The sequence below is a fragment of the Tyto alba genome, unplaced genomic scaffold (assembly GCF_018691265.1).
Source record: "Tyto alba isolate M040663 unplaced genomic scaffold, T.alba_DEE_v4.0 Super-Scaffold_7, whole genome shotgun sequence".
Taxonomy (NCBI): domain Eukaryota; kingdom Metazoa; phylum Chordata; class Aves; order Strigiformes; family Tytonidae; genus Tyto; species Tyto alba.
In genome coordinates, this window is record NW_024881328.1 from 34517397 (window position 1) to 34535575 (window position 18179).

Sequence of the window (18179 nt, forward strand, 5' to 3'; positions counted from 1 at the left end):
TGTAGCTTGGCAAAAAAACTGCCCCACTACCCTGCTGAATTAATCAATAAAACTAAAAAAAAACCCAACTCTGAATAAAACGTCTCCAATTCCTCCAAGAGCTGGCAGCTCAACCAGCCTGACAGCGTTGTTATAAACGCGACAGGTAATCAGAGCTGACAGCTGGTGTCAAAACGCACAGCTGGAATTTAGAGGCAGGCTGGGGGAGGTACCGGTTTGGGGCCATCTTATTCCTGGTCTCATCAGCCCTCCTTTCCCCACGGCATGGCCTCAGGGCCGGTGACCAAGCGGCAAGGCTGGGCAGGGAGCACAGGGGCAACGCGGCACCTCCCGGGGACCCCCCCGGCAGTGGGTGCTGACGGGTCTTGCAGCTCCATCAACGCTACTGTGCCCAGCTCCACTTTGCCGGATCAGAGGGCTAACTGGGAAACCATACTTCGGATTTTGTGCCGGCTGCCATGCGGCACTGCAGCTTTTCCCTAGGATGCACACAGGGCTGGGAGTTTTAAACACTCAAAAACTTGCAGAACCTCTGCAAAAGGTTCATAGCAGGAGTCAGGAGAGAGTTTGTTTAGATTACAAAGACAGCGTGCCTACCTTCTCCATCGTGCATGTGTGCCATGTACAGTAGAAGGTTGATGCAGAAAGGCTCGGGGAGATCAGCTCCACAGTGCAAACCAGAGACAGGCTGGAAAGCCAGCTTGTCCAGCAGCTGGGACTACAGCCAGGCCAGGGCTTTGCCACAGCTCAACAAAACCAAAGAAAAAATTGATTTTGAGGGAAAAAAGAAAAAAAAAAAAAAGTGATTCAGACACAGGAAAGATACGTAGCTGGGCGTGGATAGAGTTGGGTTGCTCCTTCCGTGGGGAAAGAGAGAGAGGAAGAAAGACCGGAGCTCGGATGGAGAGAGGGAAGAGAGCTGGGCTGGCTGCTTTGCGAGGGAGGAGGCTGCCGGGAGAGCAAAAGCCACGAGTGGTACTGGTGGAGGCAGCGGCCTCTCTCCATCCCTCCCCTCCAGCACCGCGGCCGAGGCCGAGGCCAGCATCTCACACCTCTGCTATCAGTCATGACCGGTTTGAACTCTGGCCCTTCTCTGTGACCAGTTTAAACTCCGGCCCTTCTCCCACCCACCCTCCCACAGCGCGTTAGACCCTGCCAGAGCAAGGTGAACTGCTGCTCTCTGCAAAAATGCCTCCTCCTTGCCCAGGCCCCAAGGTCCCAGCCAAAAAGAAGGGAGAGAGCAAGGAAGCAAGCTGGGCAAGCAAGCAAGGAAGCAAGCACAGAGCGGGGCAGACACCAGCAGCTCTTTGGAAACACAAATGCCTTAGGAAGGGCGTATCAGGTAGTGCTGCTGGGGCGAGCCAGCGGAAACAGAAGAGTTTTGTTTAGGTTGCTCCTTTAAAATATGTCCACTCCCCTCTGAGCCTGCATATTTTACAGTCTCTGCATACTTTCCTTGTTGACAACTCTGGCAGACTCGGTGAATTTTTTTCCCAAGTGAACTCACCAAATGCATTTTTCAAGCTCCCGCAACTTGAAGAATAGCAGTGGCAGCCTGAAAACAAGCAAGGACCAAAAAAATCAGATAATAATGGTAACGTTGCAGAACATTCAGGGGCTCGAACATGCAGTGATTGAAATGGCTAACTCATTTGCATTATTCTTAAGTCATTAATTTTTATTCCTTTTCATGGTAGAATGATTAAAATGTTTTGTTTTCTGTGTACAAAAAAAAAAAAAAAAAACAAACAAAAACAAAACAAAACAAAAAAAAAAGGTGAGGATTGCAGCCGCTTGGCTTGGACTCCAAGCAGATGTTTTTATTCTACAGGAGGCAGGAAAATCATGGAGGAAGTATATATACACCCAAGTATTAGAAAATACTATATTTCACCTACCCAAGTATTAGAATTCTATATACCCAAGCATTAGAAACATCTGCGTTGCAGCAAGAAGTCCTGTTGCCAGGCAAATGTCAAGAACAGAAGATAAAAAGAAATTGTCTCTGCTTGAGAAAGTCAGTATACGGATGAGCAACCCAAGTCCACGAAACTTTGTAATATTTTCCCTGACGGTAACAGCTTTGGACCAGACCTGGGAACAGTTATGTATTATTTTAAACAGCTTGGTATTTCCTCATGCCAAGTAGCTCCTTTTGGCACTTCGCAAAAGCATGAAAACACTGTCCCTCTGCCACCACACACAGTTTATCACTATTCCCCCCAAACAGCCATTCTCACCCTATGATTTTTTACCAGAGAAACTCTGGAGAATCCAGGCAGGGCAACCAGAGCGCCCAGCTAATTTCCACATCGTGGATGGTGAATCAAATCTCCTGGCACTCCTTCCACCAAGCAAGCACCCCATGCAACACCAGACTTGATGGTTTTGGGTTTTTTTTTTTAATAATAATAAAGAGAAGAATGGAATGGAATAATCATCTTCTAAACCATTACTAAAAACCGTAGTAATAATAACAATAAGGAGGAGGAGAAGCATTTGAATTATTCTTAAAAAAAAAAAAAAAAAGTCTGGTTTGAGATTTGATTCACCACGTGTGAATGTGTTGTAAGTATGTTAGTTATTATGCATAATTATCATTACATTAATGTAAGACTATAGTAATATCGTATCTAGTTACAGCATGTCATACGATTATGATAATAATCGTTATATTGATTATATTAATATGTTATTTACCAAAAAAAAAAAAAAGTATTATTAGTTCAACTCCTTCGGATTGAAGGACAGGCTCTAACTCCACTCTACACCCGCAAACTCTCCCGGCCCGTCACCACCCCCCCCCCCCGCCCCCCTTTTCCCACCCCCCTTTTCCCGCTGCCGCCGGCTTCCCGCCCGTCCCCGACGGCATTCCGCGGTATCTCCTGCCACCTACCGATGCTTGCGAGGAGGCGACCGCTGCCTTTCGCTGAGCCTGGGGAAGAGAAAACACCCCTTGCTTTTTAAAAAAAGCCGGGTGTGTGTGTGGGGGGGGGGAGGGTGTGTGTGAGACGGGATGGGGGGAGGCACCGGGGGCCCGGCCACGCTCCCGGCCCGCCCCGGGCGGCCTCGGGGGCCGGGGCCGGGCTCTGCTCGAAACCTCCCCGGGGGAGGGGGAAGGCTCAGCCCTTAAGAGCAGCGCCGGCAGCCGCCGGCCCGGCCCGGCCCGTCCCGTCCCGTCCCGGCGCAGCGATGGGGGAGGCGGCGGGAGGCAGCGCGGTCCCTCCGCTGCCGCCGTCCGAGGCGGTCGGGGGGCAGGTGAACGCCCTGACCGTCCTGGCCTTGCTGGAGAAACTGGTCTCGATGTTGGAGGCGGTGGAAGGGCAACAGCGGCAGATGGAGCAGAGGCAGCGGGGTTTGGAAGGGGCGGTGCGGGGTATTCAGGGAGACCTGGGGAAACTGTGTCGGAGCCACGGGGCGACGGGGGAAGCGGTGGAGAAGCTGCTGGAAAAGTCGCGGAAGGTGTGCGCCCACACCCGCGCCGTGCGGGAGCGGCTGGAGAGGCAGTGCGACCAGGTGCGACGGCTGGAGCAGCACCACGCTCAGCTGCTCCGGCGGGACCGCTTCAAGGTGCTCATCTTCCAGGTGAGGGGCCCCACGGCCACACACGCCCCCGGCCACGGCCACGGCCACGGCACCCCGCCCGTCCCCGCAGCGCCCTCCCGAGCTCGGGGAAAGCGCTGACTGAGGGCTGACTGGGCAGGCGAGGGGGAGAGGCCGCCTTGGGGCTGACTTGGCGGGGGCGGGAGAAAAACCTTTCAGCCTCAGCAAGCCTGGGGAAGGAGCTCTCTGTTATTCTTAGCAGCTTGATCAGAAATACCCACTTTTACTCTCGGCCAACCTGGGGAAAGAGCCTGTTCTGCTAACTCGCAGTAAACCTGGGGAAAGGGCTGTCTTTTTTGCTAACTCTTGGCAAACACGGGGAAAACGCCCTTTTTTTTTTTTTTTTTTTTTTTTGCTAACCCTTAGCAAATGTGGAAAAAGAGTCATTTTTCCGTTAACTTTTAGCAAACTGTGGAGAAGGAGCTGTCTTTTACTCTTGGCAAACTTGGAGAAAGAGCTGTCTTTTACTAACTCTTAGCAAACCTGAGGAAAGAGACCTTGTTTTTCTAACTCTCAGAAAACTTAAGGAAAAAGCCACCTTTTTTTCTCTGTAAACTTGGGGAAAGAGCCACCTTTTACTCACTCTTAGCCTATGTGGGGATAAGAGTTATTTTGTTGGGGGGTGGGGCAGCTTAAGCAAACTTGAAGAAACGGCACTTTTTTTTCTTTTTTTAGCAAACTTGAGAAAAGAGCCCGTTTTGTGCAATGGCCTTATAAACCGCCCCGTCTCTGCCCTCAGAAGCAGGAAAGGGGCAGCGCTGCAGCTCCCTGTCACCCTCAGCTCCTCAGGCTGTTTGGGCCTATTCAGGGATGAGCTAAAAGTTCCGCTAAAAAGGTCAGCTTCCAGGGAGTCCATCCCAGGAAGGACAGCAGCAGTTTGCATATTTTCCCCTTTTAAAGTAATGCTCTGGACAGAACACGGCGTGAGCTCTGACTAAACACAGGATGTGACTTTCACATCTTTTTATAAAAAAAGAAAAAACCCAGACCTCCACAAAGTGCTGGAGAAGGAAGGAGAGCGAGCGTAGGGCTGGAGCAGCCACAGGTCAAGAACATCACCAGCTCCTCAGGCTAAACTTGTCAGCTGCATGTTACATCTGTCAGTAGCTCACTCCTTGGGTTGTTGTTTTTTTTTTTTTCTGCTTAAACAAACTCAAAACAACAGAGCAGAACTTGATTTCTAAAAGCTGGCAGTCCTGGTTAGTGCACAGGCGCTCCCCCCAGAAAGGAAGCCCCCCCCCCCCCCCCCCCCGCTTATTGTTCTCCCAAATTACTGTCCTGGCTTGACGCGCCAGAGGAGGAGGGGCTGCGGCATGTACCGAGCACGGTGGTTTACACCCTAGAAGGAATGTGGACATTATTCCAAGGACTGGGTAAATTAAAAGACATGTTTTCCAGTCCTCTCCAAGTAATTTAAGATCTGTTACTGCAGGTCAAAGCGCTGTTGTCTCCCAGGCCACGTTAGCTAACAACTGGCTCCCACCTCCAGGTTCAGACCTAGACCTTGAATGTTTCCCCTGGGGAGGGTGCACCAGCTTGGCCTCTGGGAAGGTAATTTTGTGGCATTTCTGCTACTTGTGAGTCTGAGAATTAAGGCCTTGCTGTTGCAACTACAGCATCTTACTCCAGAGAATCCAAATTTTAGCATTGTATGGTGACATAGTGTGTAGAGGAAAGACAAAAGGACAGCTGCCTGTGGGCAGTTATGGTTGCCCCAGACTGGGATCCCTGTTACTGCTGCCTGCTGGCAGTGATTTGCAGGCACTGGGTGAAAGTACTGGTAAAACTCACCAAGAAGGTTTTGAAGGATAAAGCAGTGTCCTGACAGGGGAGGGCTGGCTTGTCTTGTTCCCCAACACTGAATAGTATTGCAAAGCTAAGGCCTATTTAAACCTCTGAGCTTTTCCTTAATACTGGGTCCTAAAATGCAAAAACCCAAAGCGAACAACACAGGTTTGTGTCCCAGAACAACAGCTGAGGAAAATCCACTGCTTCTCCACTGCCTGTTGCTGGGGTGGTACCTTTGGACAAGAAGTCTGTTCTTTGTCAATTTTACATGGATTTAGTTGACCATGTTCTTGTCTCTCACTGGAAAATATGTTGCCATGGTAGGGGGGGGAGATGAACTTAACCAATCCCAAGCCAATGCAGATCAGGAACACAAGCCTTAGAAAAGAAACACTACAGTTAAATTCAGTAAAAAAAAAAAAAATAAAAAAAAAAAATCAGTTGTCAACTGGGAATTGCTCCTGGCACTGGCCTGTTGCTAAAAGGCAGTGTGGCTGTCTGGAAAACCAGGGTGGCCGACAGAGCTTCCCAGGGCGTGGGAGGGTGGCCGGGGTGGGCAGCGCCGGGGGCTTTCCCTGGTGGAGCCTGGGAGGAGCTGGGATTTTCCACTGGGGAAGCAGCTGCACCCGGAGGGATGGTGGGTGTTGGCAAGGCCGTGCCCGTATACCTACTGCCAGCCTGGGTGCCTCACCTGCGTGCCCACCGCCTCGGATTTCCTTGTGGGGTCCCCTGACAAGACGGAGGTGAGATGATCTGCTAGGCAGTGGGGCCACTGCCCTGCTAGGGTAATCGTACAGAGGAAAAATTGCAGAAAGCTGGCTGGGTTTCTGTACTGCCCCGAGCAGGAATCCAGGGGAAAACAATTGCAGGAAGGAGAAGTCACAGCAATGAAACCATATTGACGCCAGATTTCTGTAAAGAAAAACAAAAAGGAAATCTGGATATATGTGACTTCACTTGGAGGATTCTTCTTTTCCACTGAAAAATCACAATCCAAAATTTCACACAGCATGTTTCTCATCAGGACCCACTTTTCCAGCTTGGGAAGACAGGCCGGTATGAAAATAAAAATACACATTTGTGATTCAGTTCTGCATTCACCATATACCTTGAATTCCCTGATAATTGGTGGGAGCACTGAGCATAGCCAAAGGACATGACTGAGCTCCAACGCTGCATTTTATGAAACCATGCTGCCACTTGCCAGCATCAGCTTTCCCTCAGCATACACGCCGAGAATGAACTACGTTCAGAAGAGTTCAGCTATTTACATATTTCCCATTAAAATGCTCTTAGTTTTCTCTCCCTAGACTGTCTGCGTTGTTCCTAGTTTGCATATATTTCTTTAATTGGTGACATATTTTAATGGAGCTCCATTCCAAGCATGTCAGGATGCAAAAGTTATTACAAATGCCACAAGTGACACAGCAATTCAGCAAAACACTGAAGTGACTGTTTTAAAAATCCTTGTTAAGCTTTGGCATTGTTCCCCTCTATTTTGTTCTCACCACATGACCAGCTTTTTGGTTCTGGTTTGGTGGGGTTTTTGTTTGCTTTTTTAGCTGCAAAAGCAAAACGCAAGATAAGAAAGGCTCATGTTTAATTTTTCAATTAAATGTCATGTTTACTAGTGAATAGAACAGATAAAATAAGTCAGAATTGCAGCTTGGGGTCAAGCACGCTGATACTCCAGCCCCGTTCAGACACTGCTTTTGGTAAATGCTGCATCCTGAAATGAAGCAAGAAGAGGTCGCAGGAAATTAGCCATTTGGTTTGGGTCACCGTAATAATCTTTTGAAAAAGCAACTTCAAGCTCAAAAATGAACAATTGAGGGAAACAGAAGAGTTACAAACTGATAATGCTATTATCTAACTACTCAATTTCCCACTGGAGCCTTGCAGGGAGAATACTCTTGTATTGATTAATGACAAGAGTACCTCGCATGGCTCTGAGGGCTCGATCCAGCTGTGCTGTGGGAGGTCAGGGGGACGGTGCAGCCAAGGCCCCAGCCTGCGCAGGGCGTGCAAATGGTCAGCTGGCAATTTCCTCCTCCTCACCCTCCTCCCTCCCAGTGGTGACATCCAGGTCTGAAGAGCATGTGTTTGTCTGAAGGAAAGTAGGTGGAGCTGTAGCTGTTTTTAGAAGGATTTGTCATCTTTTGACCTATTTTGTGTAGCAAAACAAGTTCTAGACTAGTAAATCATTTAGGCATATAACAGCATCTACAAAGTACTGAGGAAACTGACCTGCTGTAAGCATGGGAAAAGGCCATCTCCCCTTTTTGAAGGCCATGGCCTCTTACAACAGATCTTACAAAAATCCAAACCAAAGCACACTGATTTCCCTTACGCGGCATCAGAGATTCAGCACTCCTGAGTAAATTAACTACCTGTTCACTTGGGCCATCCAGTTTTGTAGTACACCACTATGGATCTTGCCTTCCTTCCTGGTAAAAAATAGGGTTGAGATTATGACCTATAGAAAGTTGAGAATGGCTGATCAAAGCCGCAGGGAAGGCACTGCTTTTAACTTTGCAAGTATTACTACTGCTAGCCAGAGTTGTTTTACACAGAGAATTTGCACTATTCTATTTGTCTACTACATGGAAAAATGAAATTCAGAGGAGCTAGCTACCTACAGTCAAGCTCATCTGAAAAAATGCAAGTGCTGTTTTTGAACTCAGATGTGGAAAATAAAAAGATGTATTGCGTTTTCAGAATTTTAGATTAGATCAAGAAGAAAAGATCAAAGTTCTACTTCTTTTTTTTGGCATGGAAAATAGTTACGCAGTTTGTAACAGTTGGCATTTTTCAGTGTATTGTTCTAGTCTTCCTAAATGAAATACCAGACTGCCTGAAAAATGTATCAAAACAAAAATATAGCTGTCATATAAACTCATTAGACCAAAAAGTTACCAATACTTACAACATGTTATCAATAACTGTATTTGAAATAAAAATATCTGTTCCACCACAGAGCATTCCTACTATGCCACCTTTGTATTTGCGAAGCATTTCACTTAATTTATTTTCATTTGCATTTTAATAGTTCCTGGGATCCTAAAGTCTTTTAGAAATGTGAGATAGGAAAGCATGTCGTTCCCATTTTGCAAGCAGAGTAATAGATGCCCAGAGGCTGATGTTTTCTAGGGCTGCGCGGGAAGCTTAGACAGAGGGGTGATTTCTTGAATGCCAGTACTGTCTGACAGCCAAAGACCACCTACGATCTGCTTTTAATTGAATCATTAGCTCATTAGTATGTAGTGTATTTTTGTTCAGGTTTTATTTTTTTTTCTTTAGAAATATAGATAGTTTGACAGTTTCCCTTCTCAGTCACAAATTTGATAAAAAAATGAAATAAAATCTATGTCCATATTCTTCTAGAGGCAGCATGCAGTACTTCAGTTTAACGGGAATACTGTAGACACAGAGCTAAACTGACCTTGAGAAGAGCCGCACGGGCCCATCTCTGGCTCAGACTGCACTGTGATCAATCTCATACGACACCTCTTTCCTAGATTAAATACTTTTAAAGTTACAACCCATCTTTATTCCTTAAAATCAGAGTTTTCTATGCCATTCAGGCACTTACACCTGAATGTTCAGACGTTTAAAACTGTATGAGATTACCTAGGTTTGGAAAGAATGCACAAGGCATGTAAATTAGGCTTTATACTGAGTTCTTGTGCTCTGGGGAATAATTTAACACTGCAGCCACTCATGTAATCCACATTTCATTAACTGCAGTGGAGAGAAAATATAAATATTTGTACTGCAGTTACAGCTGTTTTCACTTAAAGCTGGTGCAGGTTTTCTTTGTTTTGTTATCTTGGTCACGGTTGCCGATAGTTGCAACAGCATAGTAGGTGTTGGGAGAAGTGCCCTGGCTTTATTAGATGTTCCACTGGAGGCAAAGGGCTTGGAGAGCTTTGTCCGTGCCAGTGTGTCCCACTGAGGCTGCTGGCCCAGAAAGGTGTGCAGAAACTGTAGAAGTAATGCACATACAAACTGTCGAACCGCTATCCATGTTTTTGATACTTGTCATTTTTATATCCCTGAGGGATATTGATCGACACACTTGAATCACGGTATATATGATTATATACTGTGTACATATGGTTATTCTGCCTGACCACATGCATATTCTTGAGTTCCAGAAGCACTACAAGACAGTCAGGACTATTTTGTTTTTAAAAACAACCACGTACAACATCCTTATACAGCCTCAACAGCAAATTTAACCCAAGACACTATTCTCTCCGGCGATCACAACTATACACTCAGTCCTGAAATAATGAGCACGAATTTGGAAGTGTATGTGGCCTTTTTCCCCCTTAACTGTACACTCAGGCCCACTAGGGACAGATCTGAGGCTATTACAACCATTTCACTCAGCACTTACTGCTTTTCGTATCTAAAGATAAATAGGGGGGGGGGAAGAGGGAAAGAAAATCCTTCCAATACATACAACTAAGTGATACTGCATACACTCTATCTGAAAGTGATAAAAAAGGTAATGAATAGAGACTATGCAAATCTAAGGCATAAGGATTCTGAGAGGAAAAGGGTGTGTGCGAGGAGCCTCGTTTTCTTTGCATGGGCAGATGCCTGCAAAACCTAGGGCAGAACAGAGCGTTCATTGTGCTGCCTCTGAGCTGCTCAGGGTTGCAGAGCTTCTGCACTCAGTAGTCACAGAGGTTCTTCGTTACAAGTTGCACCTTCGGCCCTTGTTCAGCCTGTTTTGTTTTCAGATACCTTCTTTCTTTCTTCCGGTGCCCTTTCTTGGTTTTGTTTCTAAAAAGCAGTCATTTTCCTCTTAGCTAGAAGTGACTACTAGTGTTTTCTATGTGGTACAATGTCTGTTTATTTTTGTATGCCATGAACTGTTTTTTTTTATTTTCCAGGGAGTTGTCCTGTTCATATTTACCAATTTACCAACCAAAGTTACTAACTTATTTTCTGTAAATAGCTGTAAAATAGCACACGTTCCTAAACATCATGGACTGCATGATGGCTTCTCAGTATCAACAATCCATTTTTAACAGCAACATACATTTTTCTGAAATACAGTGAAAGTGCTAACTGCATTTACCATCTAAGATACCTCTCAGATGCAACCAACACCTCTGCAGAGATAGTGCCAGTCTTTGCCTAGAGAAGCTGAAAGCTCTGGGGGATTACATGACTTCTATAGGTCTATGCAGGGGTCTGTAGTACAACCTCCTTAGCCACCACACCATCCCTTCTCCCCCGGGGGAGGTGTACAACTTTACAGCTAAACTATTATGAAAGAATATTTAATTTAAATTACAAAGAACGGGATTTCCATTCTGTATACATTCCAAGTCACTCTGAAAGAGAAATCTTACAGCTGACAGCTCATTAGTCTTAAACTTTACCAGATAATGGTTCAGTGGGCTTTGAGTGGCTTGTTACTGGTTAAATATACTGAAACAACAAGAAGTGTTCAGCATTCTTCATCGCATCATTGAGGGGAAAAAAAAAAAAGAAAAAAAGTAATTGTTCAGGGTTGTGCTTTTTTTATTAAATTTGTGTCCTGTGAACTATGAAACTCAAATACTGTCAATTCTTTCAGGAGGAAAATGAGATCCCTGCCAATGTTTTTACAAAAGAACCTATTCCCAGCATTACAGAAGGAAAAGAAGAGCCTGTGGATGAAAACAAAACACTGGAAGAAACCCTGCATACGGTGGAGTTGTGTTCAGATGATGAAATGTTTCATGAGGAAGATGATTTGGATGACAGCGCAGAGGAGAAAACAGAAGAATCCAGAGCTGAGAAAATTAAAAGGTCCAGCCTCAAGAAGGTAGACAGCCTCAAGAAAGCATTTTCCCGCCAAAACATCGAGAAGAAGATGAACAAGATCAGCACAAAGATTGTCTCGCCTGAACGGAGAGAAAAGATCAAGAAATCGCTTACTGTACATCATCAGAAATCCTCTTCTTCAAAGAGTTCAGGTTTCAAAGTATCTCCCCTCACTTTTAACATGAAGAAAGTCCGTGAAGGAGAAAGCCCTGCTGAAGGTGAGGACAGACCAACAGAAACTACAAGCAACAACCAGGCTGAGAATGAGGATGAAATATCATTCGCCGACATGCACTCAGATATGACACCTACCACCTCGCTGACCGAGGAGGGCAAAGCAGTAGCTGATTCTCGTGAGAAGGAAGCCAGAATGGAAGAGAACACCATGATGAACAACAACATCGAGCTGTCCATTGTTGAAGATGATGAAGAGTATGGGACGCCTCTAGAAGTTTCTAACCAGAAACTGTATGATGAAAGAAACAAGCCAGTCGCTGGGGAAATGGAACAATCTGATGAAGAAACGGCCCAAGCAGCTGTCCTACAGATAGACCAAACGGCGTAATCAGCCCCAGTCTTCCTTCATCTTCCAGATTTTCCTTAAGCAAGTAACTGGTTTCTGCTACATTGGCGGTAGTAGCAATTCAGTTTCTTCCATCCTTTTCTCCGCAGTGATAATTTATTGCATTGTGTTGTAATGCAGAGTGAACCAGGTCAATGATACAGGCTGCAACATACTCCATTTTAGGCTGAGTCACTGGTGTTTATTAATTTAGAGATACTGGTGTAAGGGACTAGCAGGAAAAGAGTACGTCTAGTAGGAGCAAGCTGGTCAGCTGGCTTTCTTATAGTTAGGTCAGAGGAAAGCATGGAGAATGGTTAAAACCCAAACATTGCTGTTCTGCTTTCTTCTCTCTCAGTATTTCACAGCACTGCGAGTAGTTTTGTAAGTAAATGTTGAAATACCAATGAGAACATTTGATTTCAGTTTCCTTGCTATGCTTTGTGAATACTAACAGCCTCAGTAACTGTGCATACGTGTATAGTTTGTTTGGAGCTTCGCTCCACAACACTGTATGACTAAAAGAGCAGAGTACTTAGAGGGTGAAGCTGAAAAGTTGGTTCCATCCATTTCAGTGGGGGAAAGATTTTTGCCAGTTGTCTCTATTCACTTAAAAGAAATGACTGTGTTAGGTGGAAATGAAAGAATGTTTTTCAATCTACCGGAGTTACGGAAGTACATTAGTGACAAGCATGAGTATGTGATCAGTTACTGTACCTTTGAGGGATCAGAAATTGAAAAGAGAAAAAAAAAAAAAAAAAAAAGACAACATTTGATAGAAACATGGAGATAGTCTGAAGAAAGTATGGAATGCTATGAAATGTTAAAAAAGCAAAAATAAAACCCTGCAATATTAAATCTATACTCCCAGCTTACAGAATATATACTCAGATAACACTAATTAATTCTTAATCTCTATAGCAATATACTATAAAACTTTGCACCTGCACAACTTTGTATCTCAGTATTTTGAAAATAGCATAATTTATCTTTTTACAAATTATTTCATATATAGAGCTATATCTACACAGAAGAGTTAGACAATGACAGGGATGTAAGGACTATTTTTTCAAAAAGGTGAAATACTCTTTTAGGCACATCTAAAGAGAACAAGGTGTTATGGATTGAACTTCATGGCAGAGATAAGTTTCTGTAAGGATGGGTCTGCAAAGACACAGGATTTGATTCTCTTCCAATAACTTTCATCAAAGCCATCTACATGCTCTCAAAATTACAAGTCTGTAATTTTTCAAAATTAATTGAAATTGAGAGGTTACAGGGTAGTTTGTTCACTATGAATGTTCATTCCTGTCACTTAACAAAGGTAAGGGGGAAGGGAGGAAAGGGAAGCACAATACCTACAACAGTTACCTTACATCCTTGTTTGTTTATGCAGTGGGTAATTTTTATTTTTTATATATATATATATAATTCTACTGATACTTAACATTGCACTAAAAGGTTGCTTCCTTCAACTTGTATTTAGAACCACAAATTACAGGGAAAATAAAAACTGCAGCAAAAATACCATTATGAAATGATTAACAGGTATTACTCCACAGGGGTAATACCTGTAACCAGTAAATCACACTGGAAGTTAGTCGATAAGAGCTTAATGTAAGTGAGTACTATTAAGAGTTAAGCTCTAAAGTGTATGGTATCGTATAGGAGATACTGTTTGTAAGAAAAATCATGGCATAACTCGTGCAGCTATATTTTTATTTTGTATTAACTACAATGGATTTCAATAATTTTTACTTGTAACTAACTACAAATATGACAAATAAAAGCATAACATAAAACACAGCCACGTCAGTCTTTGGGAGAAGCAGTCTGAGAAGTTGGCAAAGATGAAATTTAAAGGTCAAGCATTTATTACTTCAATTTGTGTCCTTGTTGTACCTATACCATTTCCTTTCTCATCCTCTGCTGTTATTTAGCAACACAAACAGCAGTGCTTTGCTTTCTAGACACATGTCAACTCTCCAGCCCATCTGAGTGTAGTCAGGCACTTTCCAAAATCTGCCAGCTCCATCTGCATTTTTTACTGGACTGCAGCATACTTCTAATACTTTAAATAGTCCTGAAAGCATATTTATATTGAAGTGTATATTCTGTTTATGCACACAGATAAACTCATGTCTTCTAGAGTGCCACGTAGTCTTTAGCAGGCTTAATTTTACTGACAGACCAAAGAATGCATGTTTAACCTTTATGTAACAGCTGTCAACTTCCCGCAGCCACCAACCGCGAACCAGGAACCCCAGCATCATGTTCACATTTCGCTTTCAGATATGCCTGGTTTGTTTGTCCTGCTAAGCTTTAATTCAAACAATACCCCTGGCCACGCTTTATCCAGTTTTAGAGATGCTGAAACGAATCCCATGCGCAGTGTTTTAGGAGCATTACAATGCTATCCAGTAAAACCATTGGAAATGCAGATACTGAGCATCTGTGACAATTAATTCAAATACCCACTTCAGGACACACTACACACAGAGCCATCAGTTGCAGGACTAGAATTAAACATTTTCTCCATCGTGATCGCACATTTACAAGGACGGGCAGGCCTATAATCCTAACAAACATAAGAAAGCATGCTTTTGAAAAGAGAAAAATGTTTACTCAACTCATGAATATCTGCTTTTGTGCTATCTTAGAAACCAGAGGAAGAAGTAAGCTCAGGATCCTGAGACATCCTCCAAGCTGTTTCTTCCCCTCTCCTTCTATTCTTGAGTCCTGACTGAAAACATTAGTCTGCAAAACTTACTGTTTCAGGGAGGAGACAGACTGTGGTATCAGCAGCACTGTATTCTTTCAAGTATCTGAAGTATGTGCCTGGATCTTGTCAGGCTGGCAGATGTCAAGCATATGCATGGGTATTCCATGCTTGTGCTGACAGGTTTCTCTACATAATTACTTCTTTTAAAAACTCTCTGTTTACCCTTCTTGACACAGTAACGTGGGTACAGCGCCTGCCAGCGAGCTCCGCTGGTACCATTATTCCTTGGAAGACCTCACCTGTTAGCTGCTGCACAGATTCAGAGTTTGACCTCCACTGAAGTCAGCAGGAGCTTTGCACAAAGAAAGAGGGTGCGATAAAGTCCTTACGGTATAAATATTTAAACTAGCAGCACTCAGCGGCTGCTGATACTTCCATTTTCAATGCCAGAAAACCAGCTGACATTTCTGTCCCCTTTTAGGGGAAAGGGCAAAGAGCACCCTGTTGACCCCCACATGCTAATCCATGAGCCGGCTTCCCTGTGAAAAGGCACAGATAAGGGCTTTCTGGACCATTTCACTGTCAAATAAGAGAGTGCAGTGTAAGCCCGCATACGGGCCTGACTGAAGCATGTTTGATGATTACAGAGACAGAAGAATGGGAAGAAGAAGAAAAGAATGAGAAGGTAAAATATACCTGTTTGCCCTTTACACTGATGCAATGAAAACCATTTATTGTTATAGGCTGTAATGCCAGTTACATGATTGATGACTGATAGTCACACACTTTAAAAAGGGAGGTAAACTCAGAAGAATTAGCGAAGTAAAAGCCATTTGTTAGAGGGCAAACTGTTCATCAACAGACCAGTCCAACCCCAAAAGTCAGTGAAAAGCCTTCAGCTGGCTCGGGGGACTCTCTGAGCCATACAGTGTTTAGGGGCCACACGTCCAGCTCCTGTGACCATCAGTATGAGCTGAGTGCACAGACACAGGACATGAGACCTGTGTATCTCCCCAATCCAATCTGCTTAGCTCATCAGCAGAATAAAAAGTTTCACTGCCATCAGCACGGCAGATGCAACAGTGTGGCAGAAAGAAAGGCTCTAGCCTGCTTTGGAGGGTGTGCTGTGAGCAAAATTTCAAGCAAAGTTCTGACTGCAAGGTCTTTGCCGTTGGTAACTGCATCACAGCGGAGCAAGTGTAGCTCCAGCTCCTGAAAAAAAAGTCAAGAATGCAGGTAGAAGAGTTCTACTGTGACCCACTGACACACGCACACTCACTCTGGGTGTCGAGAGGAAGGTGTCAGGTAGTCTTCCTGCATGCAAAGAAAAAGATTCACCACTGGAGCAGAGCAAGCCCGCAGCTGTTTGGCCCCAGTGCTGGTTAGGGTTTTGCCTAGGCAACTAAACAACTGGCAGGGAACAACTGCCAGAGCAGCCCGGAGGGTGCTGACTCAGCACCCAAGTATCCACCGTGCTCTGACTCACGGCCCTCGCTTTCCCAAATAAATGGAAAAAGGCTGATAGCCACTTTCCACCACTTTAAACTGCCTGTTGCCAGGGTTTTGTTTCAGGATCTGCATTTGAACCAGCATCAACCCCAGGCTGAGTCTAATTGCATGCATAAAGAAATTTTAATCAGCATACTTGCAGCTGTCGGTGGTAGCTGATCTTTCCTGCCCTCTTTTTGATCAAAATGCCTTTTTCCCTTCCTCTCACTCCACCAAGTCATTTGTGGGAGTCTGAAGTACACACTAATTCAAATAAGGAACTCTCTCTAACTGCACGTTGAGAACTGATAATCAATGTCATCTTTAATTTTTCTTACATGGTTATCCCCTTTAATGGAGTGTGCTGCAGTAACGGAGAATAAATCTGCTTTGGGTTAAGCTAGAGATTGTTATTTATTTTTCTTTCAGATCAGAGATTAATATTGCTGTATGACCATTGGCACTAACCTTTTTTTCCATAGCAACACTAAAGAGAACATAAACTATGAGTCATAATTTCTCTCTGGAGGACTTTTTTGTAATTATGATCATTCCACAGTTCCTAAAATATGTTAGCTGATATATAGCTCTGGTATAACAGCTTTGATTTTCCTTCGTTTGAACACACAGGCAGAAAGAAGAGACTTCCATTATTTTCTCGTTCTCAGGCTGAGCTAAACATTACACGAAGTACCATACATTCACTATTCATTATAACCGTGTGGCTCCTAAAAACTCCACAGCAATCTTCTCCTTATAAAGGTGGAACAGGTTTCCTTGCCTTCCATAACCTTAAATGATACTGACCTTCTAAAAGAGGACTCATGTCCTTCCCAGCATGGTTAGCAAATTGGGGTCTGACAGCTGGAATTGATCCAAACTGGAAACTGTATTATACTGGGTGGCAGCAAGGTTGCACACTAGCATTGCTCCTCTGCCAGTCAGTAGCTTTAAACTCTCCAACATTTCCTCTACCACAGGACACACCTGCAATGTACAGCCCAAATTCAGTCATAATCATGATTCTCTTTACTCCCTTCAGTGAAAACCTGGCCTTGGACCAACTTGTCCATACAGCTCCTTAGAATATCTCAAAAGATGATCACACCAGATCATCACGAGAGATTATAAAACGGTTTATGTGTGTGGCTGTCTCCTACATTTCCCTTACAGCACATTCTGCTGCATGCTGGTGCAAAGCGCTCAGAAAAGCTACAGTGCATGTTGCAGGAGAAGAATTAGGAAAAACGATTAGCAAACCCAAGGACACACACGTTCAGTCAACAGTCACAATGCAAAACAGAGCCAGAACAAGCTTGCATCTCTCACTCTCTCTGCAATGTGATCCCCAACAGCTAAACCAATCCCAGATTGCACCAACACAAAGGGTACATGGTTCACTCTTGCCTTGCCAGTATGAAAAAGCGCACACAGGCTCAGGCTTGTTCAAACGCGCAAGGGAAGACCAGAACACCAACTAACATAGTATCAATCACTCTACAGACTTGTGTACTTCTCCCTAACAGTTTGCGGGGAAAAAAAAAAACAAAAAAACAACAAAAAAAACCCCTTCAGATTCCTGAACACAGGGAGCAGAAGGTCACTGTAACGCCTTATGCCATTAACTCCAGTGAGGAGAGTCTGGCTCTGTCTTCTTTACTCCCTGCCATCAGGCTTAAGCTGTGTAGAAGTGCGGGTGATGTGAACTCCGCTGGATACTGAAAATGTGCAAGACAGTGTCAGGAACAAATAGCACACAGGGGATGTCGGCGCTGCACACCATGTACACATACCTCATTTAGATCAAGTACCAGGCACAGCCTAACTACAGAAATGCAACGCTCCATTCAAGCAAATTTATCTTATTTCTCAGCTACTTAGCTCCTGATGTCCTACGCTATTCATTTAAAGTGAGCTTCAACATCTTTTCAGTACACTGCCAACTACAGTTATATATGCCCTTATATTACTTGTTCCTTCTGACATGCCTGTAGGCAAATGAGCCCCGTGAGGGTGACAACATGAGCTGCATTAACCAGCCGCCTGGTCCCTGAATCATTACAACTCAAGACAGCGCTATGAGAGACATGGAAAAAGGGACAGTGAGAACATCTGTCTAGTGGTAAACAAATTATGAACACACAGAAGTTGTGTCCATTCGCAGAGTCAATTGTCACTTCCACACTACCA

The 18179-nt window shown here is 44.2% G+C and overlaps 1 protein-coding gene across 1 annotated transcript; it reads left to right on the top strand.

The window, feature by feature from the left end:
- Positions 1-3074: 3074 nt before the first annotated feature.
- CAVIN2 (caveolae associated protein 2) lies at positions 3075-13585 on the top strand. The gene is made up of 2 exons (XM_042784284.1): positions 3075-3585; positions 10988-13585. Exons 1-2 carry the CDS (start codon positions 3193-3195, stop codon positions 11780-11782), a joined length of 1188 nt encoding a protein of 395 aa, XP_042640218.1. The 5' UTR covers positions 3075-3192; the 3' UTR covers positions 11783-13585.
- The last annotated feature ends 4594 nt before the right edge of the window (positions 13586-18179 follow it).